Genomic DNA, 24,569 nt, shown 5'->3' with positions numbered 1-24,569 from the left:
AAAGATAAACATCAATGTGTGTGCTCATTTATTCCACATGGTGGTGCTCTAAGAGAGTTTATCAAATATCAAACTGAGAGTTAATGCTCATAGTGTCTATCAGATAGTAATAGAAGTGTCTATCTATCTATCTATCTATCTATCTATCTATCTATCTATCTATCTATCTGTCTGTCTGTCTGTCTGTCTGTCTGTCTGTCTGTCTGTCTGTCTGTCTGTCTGTCTGTTTTTACAGAATTACAATATATTTAAACCTTAGTCCTGGCTTTGGAAAAGCTATTGAACATTTATGCAGTTATTGCCTGTGGAAAATTAATAAATACATAAATTCTGTTAGTTAAACAGCCTATTATAGGAATTTTCAGTGATATTTAAAGAGTAATACACTGCCAGTCAAAAGTTTTTGAACAGTAAGATTGTTACAGAAGTCTCTTCTGCTCACCAAGTCTGCATTTATTTGATCCAAAAACAGTAAAATTTTGAAATATTTTTACTATTTAAAATTAATGTTTTCTATTTGAATATATTTTAAAATGTAATTTATTTCTGTATTGTTTATTTTCAATATTTAAAACAGTTGAGTACATTTTTTCAGGGTTCTTTGATGAATAGAAAGATTATTTATATTTAATAAAAAGCTTTTGTAACATTATACGCTATACCATTCAAAAGCTTAAAGTCAGTATATTTATTTATTTATTTATTTATTAACTTATTTTTGGGAAATAAATTATAGAAATGAATATTTCTATTTAGCACGGATGTTTTAAATTGATCAAAAGTGACAATAAAGACATTTATGATGTTACAAAATATTTCTATTTCAGATAAATGCTGTTTTACTGAACTTTCTATTCATCAGAATAACTTGAAAAAAAATTACTCAGCTGTTTTCAACATAATAATAATAATAATAATAATAATAATAATAATAATAAGTGTTTTGTTTTTTTCTGAGCAGAAAATCAGAATATTAGAATGGTTTCTGAAGAATCATGTGACTGATGCTAAAAATTTTAAATTTAAATTTTAAAATATGTTCAAATAGAAAACAGTTATTTTTAATAGTAAAAATATTTAAACACTTTACTGTTTTTGCCGTACTTTGTATTAAATAAATGCAGGCTTGGTGAGCAGAAGAGACTTCTTTAAAAACATAAAAAATCGTACAGTTCAAGAACTTTTGGCTGGTAGTGCATATTTATGACCAGCAGAAAGCAACAGTAAATAATAAATTAAAACAACGATCAACATTTAATAAACTAAATTACAATAAATAAAAATTATATATCAGTTATACAAAGTTATAAAACAGACATAATCATTGGTAAAATAAATAAAACAAAATACAATAAAATAAAATAAATAATAAATAATAATGATTTTGTCCATTACGGAAATATTATGCTTTTAGGACAGAATTCACAAAAATGATCTTCTAGACTAGAGAAAACAAATAGCCTTGTGACAACAAGTCCTGTCAACAGCATCAATGTCGTAACACACATAAGGCACACATGAGTAGTGTGATATGTTTTAGATCATCATATTTTTTAAATACAAACAGAACTTAAACCGACACACCCAGTGTTCTCTCTCTCTCTCTCTTTAGTGCGAGGTGTTCAGGAAGCTTCTGATGCTTCTGCTTTTTTCTGTGGTTTCCTCCTGCTGTCACAACTGCTTCTCTCTCATTTCTGTAACGTACACCAGTGTGCTCGGACAGGTGCCTTCATGTAAATTTGACAACATCTGTATATTCTTTTGAAAGAAACTTCTGCAGGCTTGATCAGAGGGAGTGGACATAAAGGAAGTTGCGAGAAAGATGCTCCAACATCTGAAGCACTCACATGAGAGGCAGACGACTGGAGAAAAGGCCTGTTACACTGGTAATCAACACACTCAGCCGCACTGAGAGGCTGGAAGAACTAAACTTTTAAAGGACCTCTATTGTCCTTTATTGTGAAAGTATAAAGAGAGGCTTTTCTTGTTCCTTTTTTTGACTAAGCAAAGGTGAAAGTAGTTTTTACCCTCCATTTTGAAATTTTCTGATTGTGAATTGTCATCCTCGTTGAGTTTCTTCAGTCACTTGCACCATCCTGGACACTTCTGGTTTGAAAGGCGTCCATACTGTCTGACAGCATGTCCTAACAGACTCCATGTGCTTCCACTTACACTGGATCTGACTGACTAGAAAACTTCAAACACTTCAGAGGATTTTTACCTGTGGATAGCAAAGAGATTTATCTGGGTTTCTCCAGAGTTTAGCCTTTGGAATTGATCCAGAAGAGTTCAGTATCCTGGAATTCCTAAGGAAAGTTGTGATGGGTAACGCAGCCGGCGGAGTGGAGCAGGTGGATGGGCCTGAGGCCAAAGGCTCAACAGGAGGGACGAACGCTGCTCCCTCCACACCTAAAAAGAAATGTGCCCCTCCTAAACTACCCATGCCTCCTGAAGAAGAGCTCGAAGAACGCTTCAGTGTGGTTTTGGTGAGTTCAGACATGTAAACATTATATATCATTGCAGCAAAAGCAGCTCTCTTGACACTTCCTGTTCTGATAAAAACAACAGCCGTGTTAGGAACTACAACAGTATTAAATTCTCTCTTTGCATTTGAAACATAAATACTAGCTGTAGAAAAAACAGAGGAACTTCTTGATGCATAGAGAGTGGGAACAACAAACTAAAAAGCATGGGTATATTTGTAGTAATAGCCAACAATACATTGTATGGGTCAAAATGATATGATTTGAATGATATAATGATATGAAATTTTTTTTTTTTTTATACCAAAAATCATTAGGATTTTTAGTAAAGATCATGTTCCATGAAGATATTTTATACCATAAATATATCAAAACTTATTTTTTGATTAGTAATATGCATAGCTAAGAACTTTATTTTATTTTATTTTATTGCACTGTCAGATTGCACATTTTCAAATAGTTGTATCTCTGGCAAATATTGTCCTATCCTAACAAACTATACATCGCTTAAGACTGGTTTTGTGGTCCAGGGTCACGTATGAGCAAATGCTATCTTCCACCTAAATTGCAAAATGAAGTAACATTTGGAAAAGCGCTTCTTACTTAAGGCTGATTACTGTCTGATTACTGTCGCTTTAGTTCCACACAGGCCTTTGGTAAAGGAAACAGCATTGGCGGGATGACAAATTTGGCAACTTCTTAAGAGAAGTCGTAAGACAAAAAAGGGCCTATATTCTCTGTAGTGACTGACCTTTGTTTCGTCTTTCATTTCAGTGCAAGAAACCACTGTCAGTTGGTTATAAACCTAGATATGTCATCCCATTTGGTTAATTCCCATTTAATTGATTCCTAATGGAAGCTCAATTATCTTCCATTTGGTTCCACTTCAGCAACTCATTATGTAAGCCCATCTCAGAATAAATAATTGTGACTTCTCATAAATGCGACTTTATATGGCCCAAATGTGACTTCATATCTCACAGTATGACTTTATTTCTTGTTTTTAACTTCTGATAACATTTTATTTTCTAAATTTTTTTGATTTTTCTGAAAATACTCTAATCAATGCAAAGGGGGGGCGTAACCAGACTAAGTTGTGATAAGTTGGACACACTATAAACTTGTCTTTACAATGCTAAGGGTGTGAGGGAAGATAGGAGCAATCGCTACAATTTTGTCCTTGACCCTGTAAATTTAAGCAACTAATTAGATTGCAAGAATGTAAAACTATTTTATGCTAATGGATACGTGCATTTCATTTGGTCACACTTCATAGTGATTACCCTATTACAGGCTACTGCCATAAGCCATTTAAGGATTTAGTACATTAAATATAATATCAGCTTAAACAGGTTTTCAGTTTATTTCACTCTCTTAAACCATTAGACCACAGTTTGTCCTCCACCCTACCCCACCCACCCCGCTCTCTCTGTTCCTCCAGTAACCGCTCAGTGTGTTTCTAAATGTGCTTTCGCTCTTTGTGCACACAGCCTTAAAAAAAAATTACCATGCTCAGAGCGGAAACGTCTTAGTGTTTTAGGAGGAAACACCCAAGATCACAGTGTTTCTGTACTAAACTTTACACCTTTTTTTTTTAACAAACCACACCCAGTAATTTGATTGACAGGTGCAATTTCAGATCTGGTGGTGTGAAAGTATAAGACATAAATCTAATGAATTTTTGTTGCTAATAATGTGTTTAAGCGACAAGTAGCAACTCAGCCCCGTGCCATTTTTTCAGGAAGTCACATTGTGTCAGACTGATGACTGACACAGCATATGATCTTAAGCAGATAAACATAAACTTAAGGGGAAACGAATGGATGAGATGTGTTCATAATATAATAGTTTACTCAAAAATGAAAACTGTGTCTTCACCATCTTGTCATTCCAAACCTGTATGACTTCAGTGGACCCCACAGACTTTTATTAAGACATTTCCACAAAAGCCTTGCAGGTTTGAAATGAAGTAAAGGGAAATAGTAGCCTAAGTAATGACAGGGTTTTCATTTTTGGCTGAACTATGCCTTTAACAATCTGAAGTAGGCTAAGGAAGGAACAGTACTTGCATCATAACGCATTTTGTAATGTAGACATTTCCTTCTCCATGTCTGTTCAGCAAATGTCTTGCATCAGATATAAATGGTGATTATCAGTGTTACAAATACATGACGTAAATGGCAAATCAGATATTATCTGAAAATGAGAAAAGAGTTAATCAGCTGAAATATACACTTGTTAATGCCAGTCTCTATCTATCATATATCATACTCAGTCTTTGCCATGCTATATCGGGTTTGCACTTACGTCATGGTTTGGTCAGCTACCCGAATGCGGCCATATTGGTGATACTCTGATGTGAACGACAGCATGGATTGCATGGTTGATGTACTACTAAATACATTGTTCTGCTTATTTCTGCTGTCTAAACCACGGGTGTGGAAGCTGCTAAATCATATTGAGAAGGACTTAGTAAGTAGGAAAGAGCACAATATTTTGACAAACTAAAGGTAATAGGTGGTAAAGATACGTACATATTTCACCTACCTGACCTGAAATGATATGAACAAACATGAATGTTGTCAAGATTCTTGCCCTGGAAATCTGGGTTCTGTTTGGTCAACCACAAACGCCTTTTGTTCCTCATAGTTTTTTGCACTCTTCTCCTTGATTTGTTTTAAACTTTGGCAGTCTATAGTACTCCAAATATTCTTCCCGGTCTGACCGATCAGTACAGCCCAAAACATGACAATAACTGACCATTTTCAGCAGCAATAATCAGCAAAATATGCTAGTTTTGTTTGGTTCAGTGGCATTGTTTACATTCAGTGCTGCCAGTATGTTGCCGTCAACATCAAAAACTAATTAGTATTATAACACTGAAAAACTTCTCTTCTTTCTCTTAAACAGTTTAAGCCTGGTTCTGGGTTACGTACCACTGGCAGTAATTAATTTTTTGATATCCAGTATTATGCATGTATTATGCATGGTGGAATATCCATTGAGTTTTAACAGACCCAATAAAGCGTGCAGTGGGTTTGCAAGGGAGTAATTGAGAATAACTGGGGAAAATTCACGTGAGAGGAGGCAATGCCTCCATCGTGATATGATTGAATATGACTGCTGATGATCGGCTGTGATTGGTTCATGTGATAAATCCCACTTCTTGTGTTAGTTAGTTTATAAAAGTAATTAAACAACTTCATTTTACTTCACTGTAAAAAATGCAAATGCATATTTTACAAAACATTTTTGATCTCAAATACTAAAATGCTCTTTTCTTGAAACAAAAAACCCTTGTCAGACCAACAACATTACCCCAAATGTTGTCCCAACTAGTCAAACGCAGTTGTCTGAACAAAGAATTTCATATTGTTGAAATGTTAAGGCTTTGTGAGTTCCCAGCATGCATTGCAGCATGAATAAATTATGCAGTTACTGTTATAGGATTATTGTTTTGCTGTTTGCTGACTTAAACTTTTTGTTGTTTTGTCATTAGTTATTTGTTGCACTGTGGTGTAAAGAGCTCGTCTTTAGAACATTTGTTGATTGCAACCGTTCTTGAGGTTGGTGTGTCTATTTTGAGGCCCTGAGAATGTTCAACCACTTATATCTGTTTGCAGAATATCTTAGTCTTGTAAGATGTTTTACAAACAAAGACAATGTTGTCTACGTATTAGACTAAGTTATCCTTTAATGTTTCTATAACAAGTCACTGTTTGTCATTTGTAAAAAAAAAAAAAAAAAAAGATACATAAATTACCTCGATGACAGTAATTGTTGTTTCAGTTGCTGTGACAAGACTTTTTCTATTAGCAAAATAAGACAATCAGCATCGTATGAACAAACAAATTTTGCTGTAAGTATCTTTACTGAGAAAAACTGAAAAACTATTGTTGAAAGAACTCAAAAGTCAGAAGTTGCCTTGCTTTTTAAAGTTTTCTCAACTATTTATTTTTTACAGTGTTTGTTATGTCAAAATAAGACAAAATGAAAACATGATTTGTGAACATTTTTGGTGAGTAATCAGCCTGGTAAAATTTAAAGTAAATCTCTGTGTCTATAGCCAGTATTTACCGAGCTTTGATGATTGATGATTCAAAAATAATTGTTTAAATAAAATGTATTGTTTAAATTGCTACTGCCTAGAGGTATTATTTTGGAATAAATGTAAAAATGGATACTGCAAACTGATGAGATTTATACTTGGTTTCAATAAATAGAATAACCTTAAAAAATTACATTAACGTAAAAATTACATTAATGTAGAAATACAATATAGATTTTTATTCTGGTAGTGTAAGTAATGTTTATTAAACCACGAAAATGTGACTGGGACAAGAATTTACATTTAATATACATAAAAAAGGACTTTTCCTCATTTCAGAACATGCCACTGCTGCTAGCATGTTTGCTTCTGCTACAGAAGATGTCATTTGATATCCAGGATATTGTGATAAACCTCTGCTTTCTCTTCTCAGAGCTCCATGAATCTGCCTCCTGACAAGATGAAGCTTCTGAGTCAGTATGACAATGAGAAGAAATGGGAGCTGGTCTGCGATCAGGTGAGATGCTACTATTACTAGTCATCTGTCGATCAACTTCAACGTTGTGTGTTTTAAATAATGGCAGAAATGAGAGTATCTTGATCATTTCTCCTATTTACTTCTCATTTATAGTGCAAGACATTACTCATTAAATACGTAATGAATTAGTCAGACTGAAATTTGAGCAGATTTCTCTGTGCATTTTCATAATACTTCATGACTGCAGTGTAGGTGTGACCTTTGAGAGGAAGTGATCTGGTAGACTACATTTAGACACACCAGAAGCATAAAACAGATCTTTACACTGTGACACAAATACAGAACTAAACTTATGCAGGTTATATAAGGACTATAAACCAGGGGTTATATATCCTTTAAAGTTTATTTATTTTTATCATTTTTACATTTTCTTTCTTTTTGGCAGGTATAGATGATATGTAGCCATGACCAATTTATATAAGCACCTGAAGGGTGAGAAGTAAAAACAGCATTCAATTCATCACTCCAATCATGCATATATCAGGAGAAAATGTTGAAGGCCTTTAACTAAATGTTAAAAGTTTTTAAAGTGTCTTTAGTTTTTTTTAAAAAAAATGCTTCAAATTTAAGTGATCTAACCTGTGTTTCTTGTCCTGTTGTGACAATATCATAAAAATACATCTGTAGTGATCAGTTTCAGTGGTAGACAGAAAATGTTTCTTTATGTAAAAGATGTTAATTTAAGTTGGCTTGCAAAACCTCAATGGCAAGTTTTGAAAAGGAGGTGAAGGTATGGTATGACAGTAAAAAGAATGATGTATGTGTGTGGTTAAAGGAGATGATGTAAAGGTTGATAGCAAGCAGGCATCTCAACAGGAGAAAAAGACTTAGAGAGGAAAACGAGAGCGGCGGTATGAGGTCAGACTCTTAAAGTGGTGAAACTGTCTACGCACTTCCTGTGTTAATATTTGTGTCTCTATGACAACTGTGGGATGCAAGCTTTGCAGCTATGCATGCAGAGAGCACAGGTAGTTATAGCAACAAATGAACACAACTAAAATGTATTTCCCACCATGGGCGTTATGTAGGCTATCCACCTTATTTATCAATGTGGAAGTAAGCTGTTTTCCGGTAATGTGTGAGATTTCTGGTTCATAAGCCGCCGTAGGGAAATAACGAGAATAACGAAGTGCAGTAAACGTTAAAACTGCTTTCATTACAAACCAGTGCGTTCGTAACTAAGATATTACATTAAAATAATATGGTAAGGCATGCCAGTTTGCAATACCAAGCAGCAAAATGAGGTGTTTCGTACAGCTAAAAATAGCTGGATGCAAATGAGACAGGAAGCCAGACATATTAAATTTACAAATTTATAAATAAATGTTCCCGCTCATACAGGAAACATAAGGTGGATATACCACCTTCAGGGAAAATATGCAATAATACAACTAAAGAATTATCAATAATTGGCATATCTCTCTCTCATACATATACAGTATCTGAGATGGATATAAAGAGCCATTTAAAAGTTTGGGTTCAGTAAGATTTATTAATTTATTTATTTTTTGAAGAAATTGATGCTTTTATTTGCCAAGGATGCATTAAATTGTTTAATGTTTAATGTTACAAAAGATTTGTTTCGAATAAATGTTCTTTTGAACTTTCTATTTATCAAAAATGTATTTTGGTTTTCACAAAAATATTAAGCAGCACAACATTTTCACAATGTTTTCAACACTGACAGTTAAAAAAACGTTTCTTGAGCACTATATTAGAATGATCATTTTAAATAGTAATATTTCACAATATAATGTTTTTTAAGGTCGTCAAATAGATTAATTGCAACTAATTGCATCCAAAATACAAGTTTGTGATTACATAATATATGTATGTGTACTGTGTATATTTATTATGTGTATATATAAATACACACATACTGTATATATTCTGAAAATATTTACATGTATGTATTTTTATTGATAGAATTAATATTAAATATAAATATATTTAATATATAAACATAATATATTTTTCTTAAATATATCCATGCGTGTGTGTGTGTGTGTGTGTGTGTATTTATATATACATAATAAATATGCACAGCACACACACATCTTTTATTGACACACTGTGCATAAAACAGACTATCATCGGACTCCTCCTCTTCTGTGACTTCATCATCCATTCCTTCATCTCTGGATGTGAAATAGTCCATTATAACATCGTTTAGGTCACTGACATCACCAAGATTGAGCAGACTGAGACGAGTAAGATCGGTTAAGTGAGCAGCTGCAGTACTTCAGACTGCATTGTTGCACTCCGCCATCTCACTATAAAATAAAATAGTTTACACAGGACTGATGGAGAATGTGAATAATACACATGTTAGGTGGTTAATTTTGATAGTTTAACTGTTTTTGTGGTGTTAAGGGAAAGCACCTTAGCAGCGCGTTCTTACCATAAGAGATAGACACAGTCATTTCTGCTTGCTGCAATAAATCGGTATTTTTCTGCAATAATTTAATGAAAACCTAATTTTGACATTCGACCTTTTGACATTCAACCTTATATATGTATATACATATATATATATATATATATATGCATTATACCACCAAAGAGCATTTTAATATCTTCTACATGCCTCTGTCATCACAGCTGGAAATTAGTCCATTCATTGTATCTCTTTCTCCTTATCTCTATTAGGAGCGATTTCAGGTGAAAAACCCTCCCTCGGCTTATCTGACTAAAATCAAGAGCTTCTACCAGGACCAGGGTGGAGTGTCACGCAGGGTCAGTACCATCACTCTCTATGTCACTCTATTTCTGTTATTTCCCTCACCACCTCCATACAGTCTCATTTCTCTTTTACCTACATCAGTTTTGACACCCACTAGCCCAAAAAGCCCAAATGAAAACTCAGTTTAGAGTTTCGATGTGAAGTGAATGATTGTCTTCCAGTCAGGCAGCTAATCTCTGTGATTCTATCTCCACAGTTCAAGAAACGTGTGCAGGAGTCAACTCAAGTCCTGAGAGAGCTGGAGATCTCACTGAGAACCAATCACATTGGGTTAGTGGCAGCTTTTTCTCTTTCAGTCCAAAATAGACTTGCTACTTGCTACTTGCTACCAAAATATACACTGCTACTCCTGAATGAAACTGAAACAGAATTTTTCACCTGAACAGTGTAAAACCTCCATAAATGCATATCATGATTTTCTTTATATACTCTATAGGTGGGCTCAGGAGTTTCTGAATGAGGAAAACCAAGGCTTGGATGTCCTGGTGGACTACTTGTCATATGCTCAAAGTGATGCACCGTATGTTTATTCAGTCATTTTTAACATTTCCCATCAACACCATTACTGGCATCTTATGCAGTACTTGTCCAAGAAGATTTTATGAATAAATCCTACATTTTGACAAGAAGTAACTAAAATTCACTTACCACAATAAAAATTAAGGTTCAAAAAAGTTTTTTTTTTGTATACATTTATTTTGCTCTTAAAGGGATAGTTCACCCAAAAATAAAAATTCTGTCATGAATTATTCACCCTCGTTGTTCTAAACCCATAAGACCTTTGTTCAAAAATTAAGATATTTCTGATTGAATCTGAGAGCTTTCTGAGAGCGTCAAAGACTGACACGGAAGAGAAGAAATTGTTGTATGAAGTCATTTTTATTTCTTTGGGCACAAAAAGTATCCTTGTAGCTTTATAAATTTAAGGTTGAACCAGTGATGTCACATGGATATGTCAGTTGCATTGCTGTCTATGCAGGGTCAGAAAACTCTCAGATTTCATCAAAAATATCTTAAATTGTGTTCTGAAGATGAACGAAGGTCTTACGGGTTTGGAACGACATGAGGGTGAGTAATCAATAACAGAATTTTACATTTTTAAGGGTGAACTTACCATTTAAAAGAACCTTTACTCTTTAAGGTTCTTTATTGGAGTTGATGGTTCCATGAAGATCCTTTAACATTCATGGAACCTTTCTATTACACAGAAGGTTCTTTATAATGGATAAAGGTTTAATGATTATTACAGTATTCTTTACACTAAGAAAAATATGTTTCTTTTAAGAACTGGAACCCAAAATTGCTCTTCTATGCCATTGCTGTGAAAAGCCCCTTTTTTCTTTTGTGAGAGTGCAGTGTGAAGGAACCCTATGGAACCCTTTTGTAGAATAGAAAGGTTCCACGGATGTTAAAGGTTCTTCATGGAAACATAGATGCTTATAAAGAAGCTTTATTTTTTAGCGTGTAGCCTCTCAGTTTCTGAAAATGACATGTGCTGATGTTTCTCAGGTTTGAGGCGGAATCTGTTGAAAATGGCGGATCTGTATCAGACAACAGGAGGTTGTCAGAGAGATCAGTGGAGGATCTAGCCAAAAATGTCAACCATTCACCCACACATGGTGTGGGGAGGGCGGCGCGTGCATTCACTGTCCGGTGAGTCAATACTACAACACACCCCAAAATAAAGGAATCGCTGCTCAGTATAAGGACTAAAATGAAGACACCATGATGGTTAGATATCGTTCTTATTCAGATAATTCATTCTTATGAATGTTCATTCTGTTCCTTTCCACATTAGAATAAGTAACTTGGCCAGCAGAAAGACTATGCGAAATGCCAGATTGGCAACCCAAAGAGATGACGTTCACCTCTGCATCATGTGTTTGCGCGCTATCATGAATTATCAGGTACGTTGGCGTGAGGAACAGATACAAACACTCAACACACATTCTCAAAGGTCATTTTAGGAGAACTTTATGTGACTCACTTTCCACTTTTTTGAACAGTCTGGGTTCAATTTAGTCATGACTCACCCCAGATGTGTCAATGAAATCACACTCAGTCTCAACAACAAAAACCCAAGGTAAGTGTGTGTTGTTGTTTGTTGTGGGGCATAGGGGTTGTGTGTTTTTTATGTGAGTTTGTAATACATTTAAATATGTTGTCCATAGGACTAAGGCTCTTGTGCTGGAGCTGTTGGCTGCAGTGTGTCTGGTTAGAGGAGGACATGACATCATCATCTCAGCCTTTGACAACTTTAAAGAAGTAAGATGACTAACCTTCTACACATATACATACCCAATGCTTTTTAATCAAATGGGATGTCCTCATAAAATGGTTTGATTAGGTTTTGCAGATGATCAAAATACATTCCTTATAGTTATAGGTTTAGTTCACTCAAAAAAGAAAATTCTGTCATTAATTACCCGTTAATTAATCAAATGGGATGTCCTCATAAAATGGTTTGATTAGGTTTTGCAGATGATCAAGATACATTCCTTATAGTTATAGGGTTAGTTCACTCAAAAAATAAAATTCTGTCATTAATTACCCTCATGTCGTTCCAAACCCGTAAGACCTTTGTTCATCTTCAGAACACAAATTAAAATATTTTTGATGAAATCTAAGAGCTACCTTGCATAGACAGCAACACAACTGACATGTACAAGGCCCAGAAATGTAGCAAAGCCTAGACATTTGTAGCATAGGATATTACAAATGTCATGCTCAGTACTTACTTCTAAGTTTGGCCCATCTTCTCACAGGTGAGTGGAGAGAAGAACCGCTTTGAGAAGCTAATGGAGTACTTCATGAATGATGACAGCAATGTAGACTTCATGGTGAGCTTTGACGTGAATCACAGCTATTATCAGTTATGAATAACATGACATTCAGCCTGCTCGCTGTTTTCTGTTTTGTGACTAATTTTAAACTCTATCCATTTGATCTTTTTCTTCACAGGTGGCTTGCATGCAGTTCATAAACATTGTGGTCCACTCAGTGGAGAACATGAACTTCCGTGTGCATCTTCAGTATGAGTTCACCCAGCTGGGTCTCGACCAGTACTTAGAGGTAAGTCTTCCGTACAGGACAGATAAATACTTCATTAAAGCATAGAATACATCAGGATTTGAGACTGAGATTTATATGCTGTGTGTATTCATGAAGCTGAGCATTATTCTTGTAATGTGACAACTGTTTGTATGTGTGTGTCCGCAGTCCTTAAAGGACATGGAAAGTGAGAAATTGCAAGTACAGATCCAGGCGTACTTGGATAATGTGTTTGATGTTGGAGCCCTGCTGGAGGACGCAGAGAATAAAGGGGGAATAGTGGAGCATTTAACAGAGCTGCAGGAGACCAATGCACAGGTCAGTGGACACAAACACATTTGCACATAATCATCTACTGCATAGCACACATGCCTTATGTTGCAGGTAGCCTGTATTGTAAGTGTATGTATATTCTTGTGTTGTAGCTAAATGCCAGATTGCAGGAATATGAGAATGGAGCACTGGAAAAAATGGCAGAACTAGAGCAACAACTAATGCAGGCCACCAAAGAGTCAGCACTGCTTAAGGTACACACTGCATTTTCCTTTCGTTGCATACTATCCATACTATATAGTATCCAAGATTAGAAGTAGTTCGTACCAGTACCAGTTTTTTATATAACAATTAACAATCTCCCTGTAGCTTCTTCTCTTCATTTCCCCCCCAATCTATATCTAAATCTGATTATTTTAACAGGTTATGACAGATTATGGCTTTTTTTGAGTCAGATGTTTCATAGCATTGTTTACACATTTGTATACTGATTTTACTTTTAATGCACTGAAGGTGATTTTATGTACAGCGCTTTGGTTGACCCATGATTGTTTCAAACATGAAAGAAAGACGAAAGAAAGAAAGAAAGAAAAAGAAAACCAATAAAAAGTATGGGTTTGCTTGAGAAGCAAAATTGTGAAGATGTAAATTGTCACCCTGGACCACAAAACCACTTAAGTCTTAAGTCACACGGGTACATTTGTAGCAATAGCCAATAATACACTGTATGGGTCAAAATCATTGATTTTTCTTTTATGCCAAAAATCATTAGGATATTAAGTAAAGATCATGTTCCATAAAAATATTTTTTACATTTCCTACAATAAATATATCAAAACTTAATTTTTGATTAGTAATATGCATTGCTAAGGACTTTATTTGGACAACTTTAAAGGTGATTTTCTCAATATTTTGATTTGCACCCTCAGATTCCAGATTTTCAGATAGTTGTATCTCTGCCAGATATTGTCCTATCAAACCATACATCAATTTGACAAAAACTGACCCTTATTACTAGTTTTGTGGTCCAGGGTCTTAAATATGCTTGGGTATTTTTCCTAGAAATGAGACAAAAAAAGTCCATAAAAGGACAATTGTTTGGTTCCCTAAAGAACCTTTCAGTGAACAACTCTTGAAGAGAGAGAAATTCTGTCATTAATTACTCACCCTCATGTCGTTCCAAATCCATAAGACCTTTGTTCATCTTCAGAACACAAATTAAGATATTTTTGATGAAATCTGAGAGCTTCCTGACCCTGCATAGACAGCAACGCAACTACCACATTCAAGGCCCAGAAAGGTAGTAAGGACATAATTAAAATAGTGCATGTGACATCAGTGGTTCAACCTTAATAATTTTATGAAGCTACGAGAATAGTTTTTGCAGCTCATATACAGTACTTATGTATGCATAAGCATGCTAAGTGCAGTACATACATTCTTACAATAAAAGGAATAGGAATATCAAAATTGGAAATCAGTCATTGTCTTTAACCTTTACATGTGTGTTTAACAGGAAAGCTTGCGAGAGTCCTGTGCCCAAGTGAGTACTTTGCAACAGAGAGAACGAGAACGAGAGATTCAGAGAGAGAGAGAAAGAGAGCAGGAGCGTATGTCGCAGCCCTCACAGGTAGAAAGAAACAGAGAGGTGAGTGAAAAGGACTCCAAACTGGAGGAGAAGCTAAAGGAACTGGAGGAGAAAGGCTTGGTTCGACTGAAGCGTACGGCCTCTGGAAGCGTGGACATAGAAGTAACTCCAGTCACCATAGAGAAAATTGTCACTCAAACAGGTAGATACCATCTAAAATTAATGCTTCTATTGAACTCAAATATGTTTATCTTTAGCTAGTTACACTGATATTAACATAACATCGGTTTAATTTTCATAGTGACTGTGTCAGACCCAGCTTCTCAAGCACCACCGCCCCCTCCAGGTGCTGCACCGCCTCCTCCTCCACCTCCACCTCCTCCTCCTCCACTACCTGGTGCTGAAGCACCTCCTCCACCACCACCACCTCCTCCTCCTCCTCCTCCTGGAAGTGGAGATATTCCACCTCCCCCTCCTCCTCCACCTCCTGGCGGAGGTCCACCACCACCCCCGCCCCCACCTGGTTGTGGACCGCCACCCCCTCCAGGAGCTCCTCCTGCACCTGGGGGTGAAACAGGTGAAGAGACAATTAAAGAAATTTAAGAAATATTTATACAGACATGCAACCTGAGCTGAGTGACTGAATATCCATCTTTTCCATCCTTTCAAACAGTACCAAAGGGACGTAAACCAGTTCAACCAAAGTATAAAATGCCTCAGTTGAACTGGCAGGCTTTGAAGCCCAATCAAGTGACGGGAACGGTGTTCAGCGAGCTGAATGATGAGCAACTCCTAGGGGTAACTGCAAAGAAATCCTTAATATGCACCAACAATGAACCTGTATGACTTTCTTTTGTAGGACACAAAATAATTTGAAGAATGTTTCTTTGGTTATTTTGTTTTAAGGGGTTCAAGCACGTAGTCCGTAAAATGTTTGTTTTGTTTTTATTCATATAATGAAAGCCAGTGAGGTACAAAATTACACTGGAACCCACTGACATTCACTATATGAATAAAAATATTTTTTTCCAAAATATCTATGTTTCACAGAAGAAAGCATTTCATAGAGGTTTGGAACAAAGAGGATGAGTAAATTAATTTACTTTTGGGTGAATCTCTTTAAATAATTAATTAAAGGGATAGTTCATCCAAACACGATTTACTCACCCCCAAGCCATCCTAGGTGTGTATGAGTTATATTAAAAAATGTCCTGGCTCTTCCATGCTTTATAATGGCAATGAATGGGTGTTAATATTCAGTGGTCCAAAAGAAGTCCAATAAAGTGCATCCATCCATCATAAAAATGATATTTTTTACACAAATGCAACGAATCACTTTAGAACGGCTTTATTAACCTCCCAGAGCTGAGTGGAGTACTTTTCATGATCGATGGATGCACTTTATTTGACTTCAAAATCTCAACACCCATTCACTGCCATAATAAAACTGAAAGAGCCAGGACATTTTTAATATGAAAGTCATATACACCTAGGATGGTTTGAGGGTGAGTAAATCATGGGATAATTTTCATTTTTGAGTGAACTATTGCTTTAATCGGTCAATTAATCTATTACACTTTCTTTGTTTCAGGAGCTGAATATGGATCTATTTGCAGAGCAGTTTAAAACCAAGGCTCAAGGTCCTCCAACAGATCTTTCTAAGCTCAAAGTTAAGGTGACTGAGAAGGCACCTAGTAAGGTGTCCCTGCTGGAGCCTAACAAAGCCAAAAACCTTGCCATCACCCTCCGCAAGGGAGGCATGAGCCCCAACGACATCTGCACAGCCATTGAGAGGTATGTTTCAACAATGCAAACAGCAAACTGCACCAAAAAAAACAGCCTAAACCAGCATGGAAACTCTCTTCTGCCTCTCTTGCTCTCAGATATGATCAACAGTCTCTGAGTCTGGACTTTTTGGAGCTTCTCGAACGTTTCATCCCATCCGAGTATGAGTTGAAGTTACTGCAGAACTATGAGAAGGAAGGGCGGTCACTAGAGGACCTGAGCGATGAGGACCGTTTCATGTGCCGCTTTGGTAAAATTCCACGGCTTGCTCAGCGGATCAACACCCTCACTTTCATGGGCAACTTCCCAGAGAGCATAAAGCGTCTGCAGCCGGTCAGTTCATATCACTTTTTGGCTGTTGTACCTGGTATAATTCATGTTTTATTTAAAAATCATCCTTCTTCCCCCACCTGTTTCTGTAGCAATTAGATGCTATCATTGCAGCTTCCGTCTCCCTCAAGTCTTCATCAAAGCTGAAAAAGATGTTAGAGGTGAGTAGACCTTATTTGTGCTTAGAGGTTTAAATGGAGCGCTCCTTCAGTGCTGCTCACTTGTCAACCTCCTACTTCAGATCATCCTGGCCTTTGGGAACTACATGAACAGCAGTAAAAGAGGAGCAGCGTATGGGTTCCGTCTGCAGAGTCTTGATCTGGTGAGTGAGCTTTTAGATTGTGTGTTTTTGTTATGCAGGAGAAGTGTAATGTATGCATTGTAAATAACAGCAGAAAGTCACAGGCCCAGGTGTGAGTTTTGGGAAGCACTCTGTGTATTAGTTATGAGAGACAGCTAAACTTGCACACAGAGACCTTTGATGTAGAAGCCTTTGATGCAGACACAAAGAGGCTAATGGACTCTGAAGAAAAAAAAATGATTGAAACTTTGCATGGTCATTTTCTGTAGCTGAAATTTTCTAAAAATTCCTGTTACCTTTATATATGAATAAATTATAATTAATCATAATGTGCACTGTAATACAATATATCTTGGCGTGAATACTTATAACCAAATTTAAAATGCATAATGTAACAATGAATTGATGTGTTATAATGTAATAACTGTGGTGACAATTTTTATATTTTAATGAATTTTTTCATGTTTTTTTTTTTCAGTTTTATTTTCAGTTATGTTAGTACATCAAGTTATACAAAATGCAAAATTAAAAATGTGAAAAATTTTGTTTAGTTTAGGTTTGTTTTATTTCAAGAAATGAAAGTTTTAAACTACAACAGTTATCACAGTTAAATATATATAATAATATATATAAATAATATATAACAGTGAAAATCGGCAGGTTATGTAATTTCAAATGAAGGTCTCAAATCTTCATGAAATTTCAAATAAAGTAAGCATCCTATCTCACCTTTTTTTACTAATTAATTGCAAAGACTGATAAAAAACTAGTCATCTATCAAATTTTGTATTATACATTTTGAAGCAGTTTCCATCAATATATATACTTTTATTCAAACATTTGGGATCAGTAAGACTTCATCTTTTTTGTCGTTTTAAATAAATCTCTTATGCTCATCAAGGCTTCATTTATTAGATTTTGAAAATACAGAAAAAAAGCAGTAATATTGCAAAATGTTACTACAATATAAAATAATGGTTGGTTTTTTAATATACTTTTAAATATTATTTATTCCCGTGATGCAAAGTTGATAGTTGATCAGCTGTTACTCCAGTCTCAAGTGTCACATAGAAATTATTCTAATATGCTGATTTATTATTAGAACTATCTACGTTGGCAAGTTTATATATAAAATAATATTTGTTTGGAACCTGATACATTTTTCAGGATTCTTTGAATAAAAAATTAAAAAGAACAGTGTTTATTTCAAATATAAATCTTTTCTAACAATAAATCTTTGCTGTCACTTTTTACCAATTAAACATAAAAGGAAGAATAAAAATTTACTGACCCCAAATTTTTGAACGATAGTGTTTGTTGTTACAAAACATTTCTATTTTAAATAAATGCTGTTTTTTAAACTTATTATTCATTAAAGAATGCTGGAAAATGATTACAGGTTCCAAAGAATATTAAACAGCACAAATCTTTCCAGCACTGATAATAAATCAGCATATTAGAATGATTTCTGAAGGATCATGTGACACTAAAGACTGGAGTAATGATGCTGAAAAGTCAGCTTTGATCACAGGAATAAATTACATTTGAATGTATATTACAATAATATAAAAAAATGGCATTTTACATTGTAATAATATTTCACAATAGTACTTTTTTGTATTTTTGATCAAATAAACGCAGCCTTGATGAGCATAAGAAACATTAAACACTGTACTGATCCCAAACTTTTGAATGGCAGTGTACATTTATATTCAAATTATAATTACAGTATATATTCATCTATTTCATGATGGAGGATATTTATCTCCATCTATCTTACCTGTATTTCTACCCTCGTTGGTGGCCGCAGTAAAAACTCCCAGTGTTCTCACTCAGTCTCACTCTCGTGTCTTTCAGCTGTTGGACACTAAGTCCACAGACCGCACACAGACGTTGATGCACTTCATTGCGAATATGGTGCAAGAGAAATACCCTGAGCTTACCTCCTTCCACACTGAACTCCGCTTCGTAGACAAGGCTGCTCTGGGTAAGACATACCATAGACACATGTACATCCCACTACATACTGTACATACTACAAACACTGTGATACGTAGTGCATATCAATTATAGATTTAGTCTTGTCTTTTTTCTTTCTCATTCCTTTGCTCTCTCAGTGTCTTTGGACAGTGTGCTCCAGGATGTGAGATCTCTGGAGAAAGGGATGGAGGGGACCAAGAAGGAGTTCCTGGTGCAGGATGACATCCCGGCGCTGAAAGAGTTTGTTAAAGCCAACAGTGATCTATTAGACTCACTCGTTAAAGATGGCAAGACAGCACAGGTTAGACCACAGCGTATGCTCAGTGCACACAAACTATCTGACAAATTAATTCTGCGTAATTAGTCTTGCTGACTTTTTCTCTTCTGTCAGCAAGGAGGCGTACGCGTCTGTAGTGGAGTACTACGGAGAAAACCCAAAGACGACACAGCCTTCCATGTTCTTCCCACTTTTCGTCAGGTTTATCAAAGCTTATAAGGTGAGAGATACAGCAATTATGCATATTTGGAGGTAATTACAAAGCTGTTATTATTTGATTGTTCACATGCTTATGGGAATTGCTTACTGTATAGTAACGGGGCAAAATGTTGAATAAGCATGTTAAAGGAGCTGAGCTCCATACAAATAGCAAGATACTACAAGCTTTTCATCAACTGATTTTTAATTACTGTGGTGTATTGTTGTGTCACACAACAGCAAGCAGAACAAGACAATGAACAGAAGAAGAAACAAGAGATTGCAGCAGAAGAACCGACAACCCCTTCCCCAAAAAAGAAAGATAGCGCTCCTCAAAAGGTTAGAAAAATGTATTTCTAAAATATTTGTATTTTTATTCATTTAGATTTTATTATTTTATTGAAATAAAGCAATGACTGGAACTGCATAACTGTAGTTATTCCACTGAAATTTTTCACCTACTCCGATCAGGGTCCCATGATGCCCAAAATGCCTCAGATGGACCTGATTGCAGAGCTGAAGAAGAGACAGGTGAAGCCCCAAGTCACAGATGGGGCCATTGAGGGCATTATAACAGGTAAAAATGTGTTACTGATGTACAGCCAAAATAGTCAGGTCAAAATATACCTTAAGCACTTACCTCAAGCTTTTTTCTTAGTTAAATAAACATCACTTGCACTATCAGACAAAAAAAAATATATATTTTAGATTTTTACATTAACAATGTAATCAATATTCTGTTTATTAAAGCCACGTATGAATCTCATCAAGTTAGTGTTTTTAGGCACTTTACATTTATTCCAAAATAATAACTCAAGGCAATAACAATTTAAACAATATATGAAGAGTTCAGATGCAAAACCAGCCACCTCGGTCAAAAATTAGATGATGAGTGAATGCTTTTGACACATAGTATACGTCCATCAAATACTTTTACTTCAAACTCGCTAAATCCCAGCCTCAGCTCAATTAGAATTAGAAGATAGAAGTCAATTAGAAGTGCCGGTGTTGTGCCCAATTCTGACCCCCATCAGATTACTACCCCCGCCCCTAGTATTGGTAGGTTTAGGGTTAGGTGGGGTGGGGTTAGGATTAGGCAATCAGGTAGTGATTTCAACGAGAGGGGGTAATAATTTGGCGGGGGTCAAAATGGGCACAACACCGGTACTTATATAGAAACCTATTCAAAGGAGCCTGATAAAAATGCTTATTTTAAAGAAAAATGTCAGATGGATTTAGAGGCTTTTGCATCTGAACTCTTCATATTTTATTTGCATACTTATGTTCAGCTATTCTTTTTAATAGTTAATTTTTAACTATTTTTAATTTTTTTTTTTTGATGTATCAGTCAGCAAAGCTTGTTAAATATTGGTCACAGACATGTAAATTTACTTTAAATGTCACCAAGCTGATTATTCACTAAAAACACCCACAGATCATGTTTTTATGGCCAGTCTTATTTTGACATAACAAAGTGGTTATATCTAAGTGTGGGTTGTTTACTTCATTTTTTTAAAATTAGTCTCCCCATTAAAGGAGAAGTTCACTTCCAGAACAAAAATTTACAGATAATTTACTCACCCCCTTGTCATTAAAGATGTTTGTGTCTTTCTTTCTTCAGTCAATAAGAAATTATGTTTCTTGAGGAAAATATTTCCCAAATTATCTCCATATAGTGGACTTCAATGGTGAACTTCCAAAATGCAGTTTAAATGCAGCTTTAAAGGCTCTAAATGATCCCAGCCAAGAAAGAAGGGTCTTATCTAGCGAAACGATCAGTCATTTTCAAAACAAATTGACAGTTTATACACTTTCTACCCTCAAACGCTTGTCCTGCATTTATACTGTATTTTGGAAGTTCAAACATGGGGGCACCATTGAAGTCCACTATATGGAGAGAAATTCTGAAACATAATTTCTTATTGACTGAAGAAAGAAAGACACAAACTTCTTAGATGACAAGGGGGTGAGTACATTATCTATACATTTTTGCTCTGGAAGTAAACTTCTCCTTTAACACCATTATTATGTTAGTTCAGACTGATTTGGCAATGCGGGATGCGAAGGAACACAATATGAACCAATCACAGCCAGACATAACCAATCAATTCCAGTCAATCATTCATTCTCAATTACCCCCCACCAAACCTACCGCACACTTCAGGGTGTCTCTCAATTAAATTCAGGTTAAAACTCAATGGGCTCAGTGGAGGCGAGAGCGACATGGACTTCCGCTGTAACTTTTCCTGCTGGTGTCTCTGTTTGACAGTTTCTTTAAAAAAACAAGTGATTTGTACACTTTTTAATGTTATATTTTGTAATACAGGCATTGTTTTAGTTTTTTCCTCATGCAATATTTTGAGGAGATAATGGCTCCCTTGCCTCCTTGGAAGAAACACCCGTGATATATATACTATATGTATTTTTTTGGTTAAGAATTATAATTTTCTTTTGTCTGTTTCAGATTTGAGAAATTCACCCTACAGAAGAGGTGATGGTCGGAGACCAGCTCCTCGACAAGAAAACTGAGGATTACCTAAAGAAACTTGGACACTTGTGTAAATAACACCTGGTCTTATTCTTTACATAATAAAACATTTTCAGTCTCTGCAATGATACAGAGAATGTCTGGTAAACAAACATACAAACACATTCACAGATGCTGCACACAAACCAAGAGTCACACTAACAGACACCATCATCACACGATATACATATCCTTTTGCGAATCTTCAAAACCATCATAATATAATTGTATATAAACAGGATTTTTCATATACCATTGCATATTCTCATGAATATGTAAACAATTCCTTGAGCTTACATTTTTATGATTCTGCTGTTTATATCGCAAATGAAATTGTACACAGTGCTCATAGATGATGACAGCACTGTTATCCAGCCTATGTGAAATACAAATCATTTGTAATGATTCCTGGATATTTGAATAAAACAGTGAAAACGTTGTACAGTAATAAACATTTCATTTATTTTGAGCAACCAAGAAAGACTCAGTAGCGATGTTGTCATAGAAGAGAGCTGTACTTTATTAGACACACAACCACAGCAAGTATGTACAAAAGGTCTCAGCTCTCAACGATTTCTCACAGGAAAAAAAAAAATAAAGTCACATTTCTCACAAAGTTATCATGGCATCCACACTGACAAATTAATTTCTTTTTCTTCTGTATCTATAGGTGTTTATATATCTTATTTGTATATAGAGTGATTCTCAGTTGGTATATTACTCTACTCTAGAGATGGGAGGGTCACAGCGTGGGTAAAGGGCTCGCACCATTAGAGGTGCGTTGATGGTCAGAGCTGAGTTTAATCTGTTCAGTCACTCAGTAAAACACACTCAGAGTTCGCCACTCAAGTCTGGTTACCACATCACCACAGGTTACAGTAAGACTGGACATGCCTGAGCCACAAAGAAATCAGACATAGAAAAAGTAATTTTTTTTTTTCCTACTTCAACTCTACAGCTGTGAACCTCATGTCAGTGCACTTGACCTCACTATTCTCTCCGTTGACTTTAAAAAACAAAACAAAAAAACATGTAGATAACTTTTTTTTTTAAATCATCTGCACCGTGCGATTGCTTTTAGAATGTACATGCATTGCTATAATTATTGTTTTTATATTTTTAAACTTTTAATATATACCTTATAGCTCCATCTTTTAAATAAAACTTTTTTTCTGGACATAATTTTGTAGGACTCTCTAATAATTATGGTTTTATTTACACGTTATAGTTTTTTCTTTTTTCTCTTATATTGTTTTCTAGTATTCTTGTCTGATGTCAGAATTTTGTAACATCCACACATCCATGTAGAAAAAATCTCACTTAAGGGACTAAAGAGCTCTGGTAAAATATTCTACATAAAGACGTTCCATCGTAGACCATTCAACAAGAAATGTGCTTTCTCCAAATTAATTTTTGGCCTGGTAAACCAGACATAACTAGCAGAAGCATCCAGCTCCTCCTGTTTCCTGCAGTCTCTCTGGTGGAAAGCTCTAACCTGCAACTCAAAATGAGGAGAATGTGGCAGAAAGGCTTGCGCAACCAAAAACCTGGTACAGTTTAAATGTCTCACTGAGTAGCTACAGTGGAAGAAATGAAATTGCGCACTTACTCCCTATCACTAGAGGGCAGAAGAGAGCCGTGACAGTTCATTTACATTTGCCATCCACATTGTTCACCCAAAGCAAACAAATTAAGAGTTAGCAAATGACATTCTCAGGTCACAATACAGATTAGAGCTTCATATGTATCAGCAATAAACCTGATTTCACTCTGATCGCATTAAACTCTTTTGACCGGCTGGCTGGATAAAGGCTTTTTCAGATTCACCCAACACTTAAAACAACTCGTAAAATTAACAAAATATCAACCTGTGGTTAGATGCAGCTATACTTTATACATGAACTGGGCTGTACAGAGTAATATTTTCAACTCAATATACAAAACACTTCTTTCATGAATAAATAATTTTCTAGTGTGCTATATATTTCCTCAGGATTACAAAAACGAAAATATGTACAAATAAATCTCAGTTAATATAAAATCAACAAACAAAAATATACAAACGCAAATCTCGCATCATACATTTGTTTTTTTTGTTTTTTTTACCAAACATGTTGAGTGAAAAATAAATGAATAACTTTAAAGATGTATGTATATATCATGTCTGAGCTGATATCTTAGCATGTTTTGAGAGGGAAAGATCTTACTTTAAAAAGGGAGATTTCATCACCTTCCTACATTTATCCACCGCAGTCTCCAAGGGGTCAAGAAAGACTTTTCTTAGCTCACACATTTCTACCCGTGGCTTTACTAAGAGGATGAAGTGTACTTCCTGACAGGAAGTGCTGTAGGTTCTTAGCATCTCCATTCAACCACAAAACCCGCTTCTCATTTCTGAGAAACTGTAGCCACAAGGGTAATGTTCTGAACGTTTGAGTTTGCTCACT

General features: G+C 35.5%; 1 protein-coding gene across 1 annotated transcript; it reads left to right on the top strand.

The window, feature by feature from the left end:
- Window positions 1-1,654: 1,654 nt before the first annotated feature.
- Window positions 1,655-22,754, top strand: fmnl1a (formin-like 1a). The gene is made up of 26 exons (XM_051106741.1): window positions 1,655-2,486; window positions 6,965-7,048; window positions 9,719-9,805; window positions 10,009-10,082; window positions 10,249-10,332; window positions 11,322-11,465; window positions 11,611-11,719; window positions 11,819-11,895; window positions 11,984-12,077; window positions 12,578-12,652; window positions 12,774-12,884; window positions 13,032-13,181; window positions 13,289-13,390; window positions 14,653-14,926; window positions 15,026-15,301; window positions 15,398-15,522; window positions 16,316-16,518; window positions 16,608-16,842; window positions 16,932-17,000; window positions 17,081-17,161; window positions 18,998-19,127; window positions 19,258-19,421; window positions 19,516-19,617; window positions 19,836-19,934; window positions 20,067-20,172; window positions 22,060-22,754. Exons 1-26 carry the CDS (start codon window positions 2,322-2,324, stop codon window positions 22,122-22,124), a joined length of 3,285 nt encoding a protein of 1,094 aa, XP_050962698.1. The 5' UTR covers window positions 1,655-2,321; the 3' UTR covers window positions 22,125-22,754.
- The last annotated feature ends 1,815 nt before the right edge of the window (window positions 22,755-24,569 follow it).

This window comes from Labeo rohita, chromosome 3 (assembly GCF_022985175.1).
Source record: "Labeo rohita strain BAU-BD-2019 chromosome 3, IGBB_LRoh.1.0, whole genome shotgun sequence".
NCBI lineage: Eukaryota > Metazoa > Chordata > Actinopteri > Cypriniformes > Cyprinidae > Labeo > Labeo rohita.
This window is presented reverse-complemented; position numbering and strand designations above follow the sequence as displayed.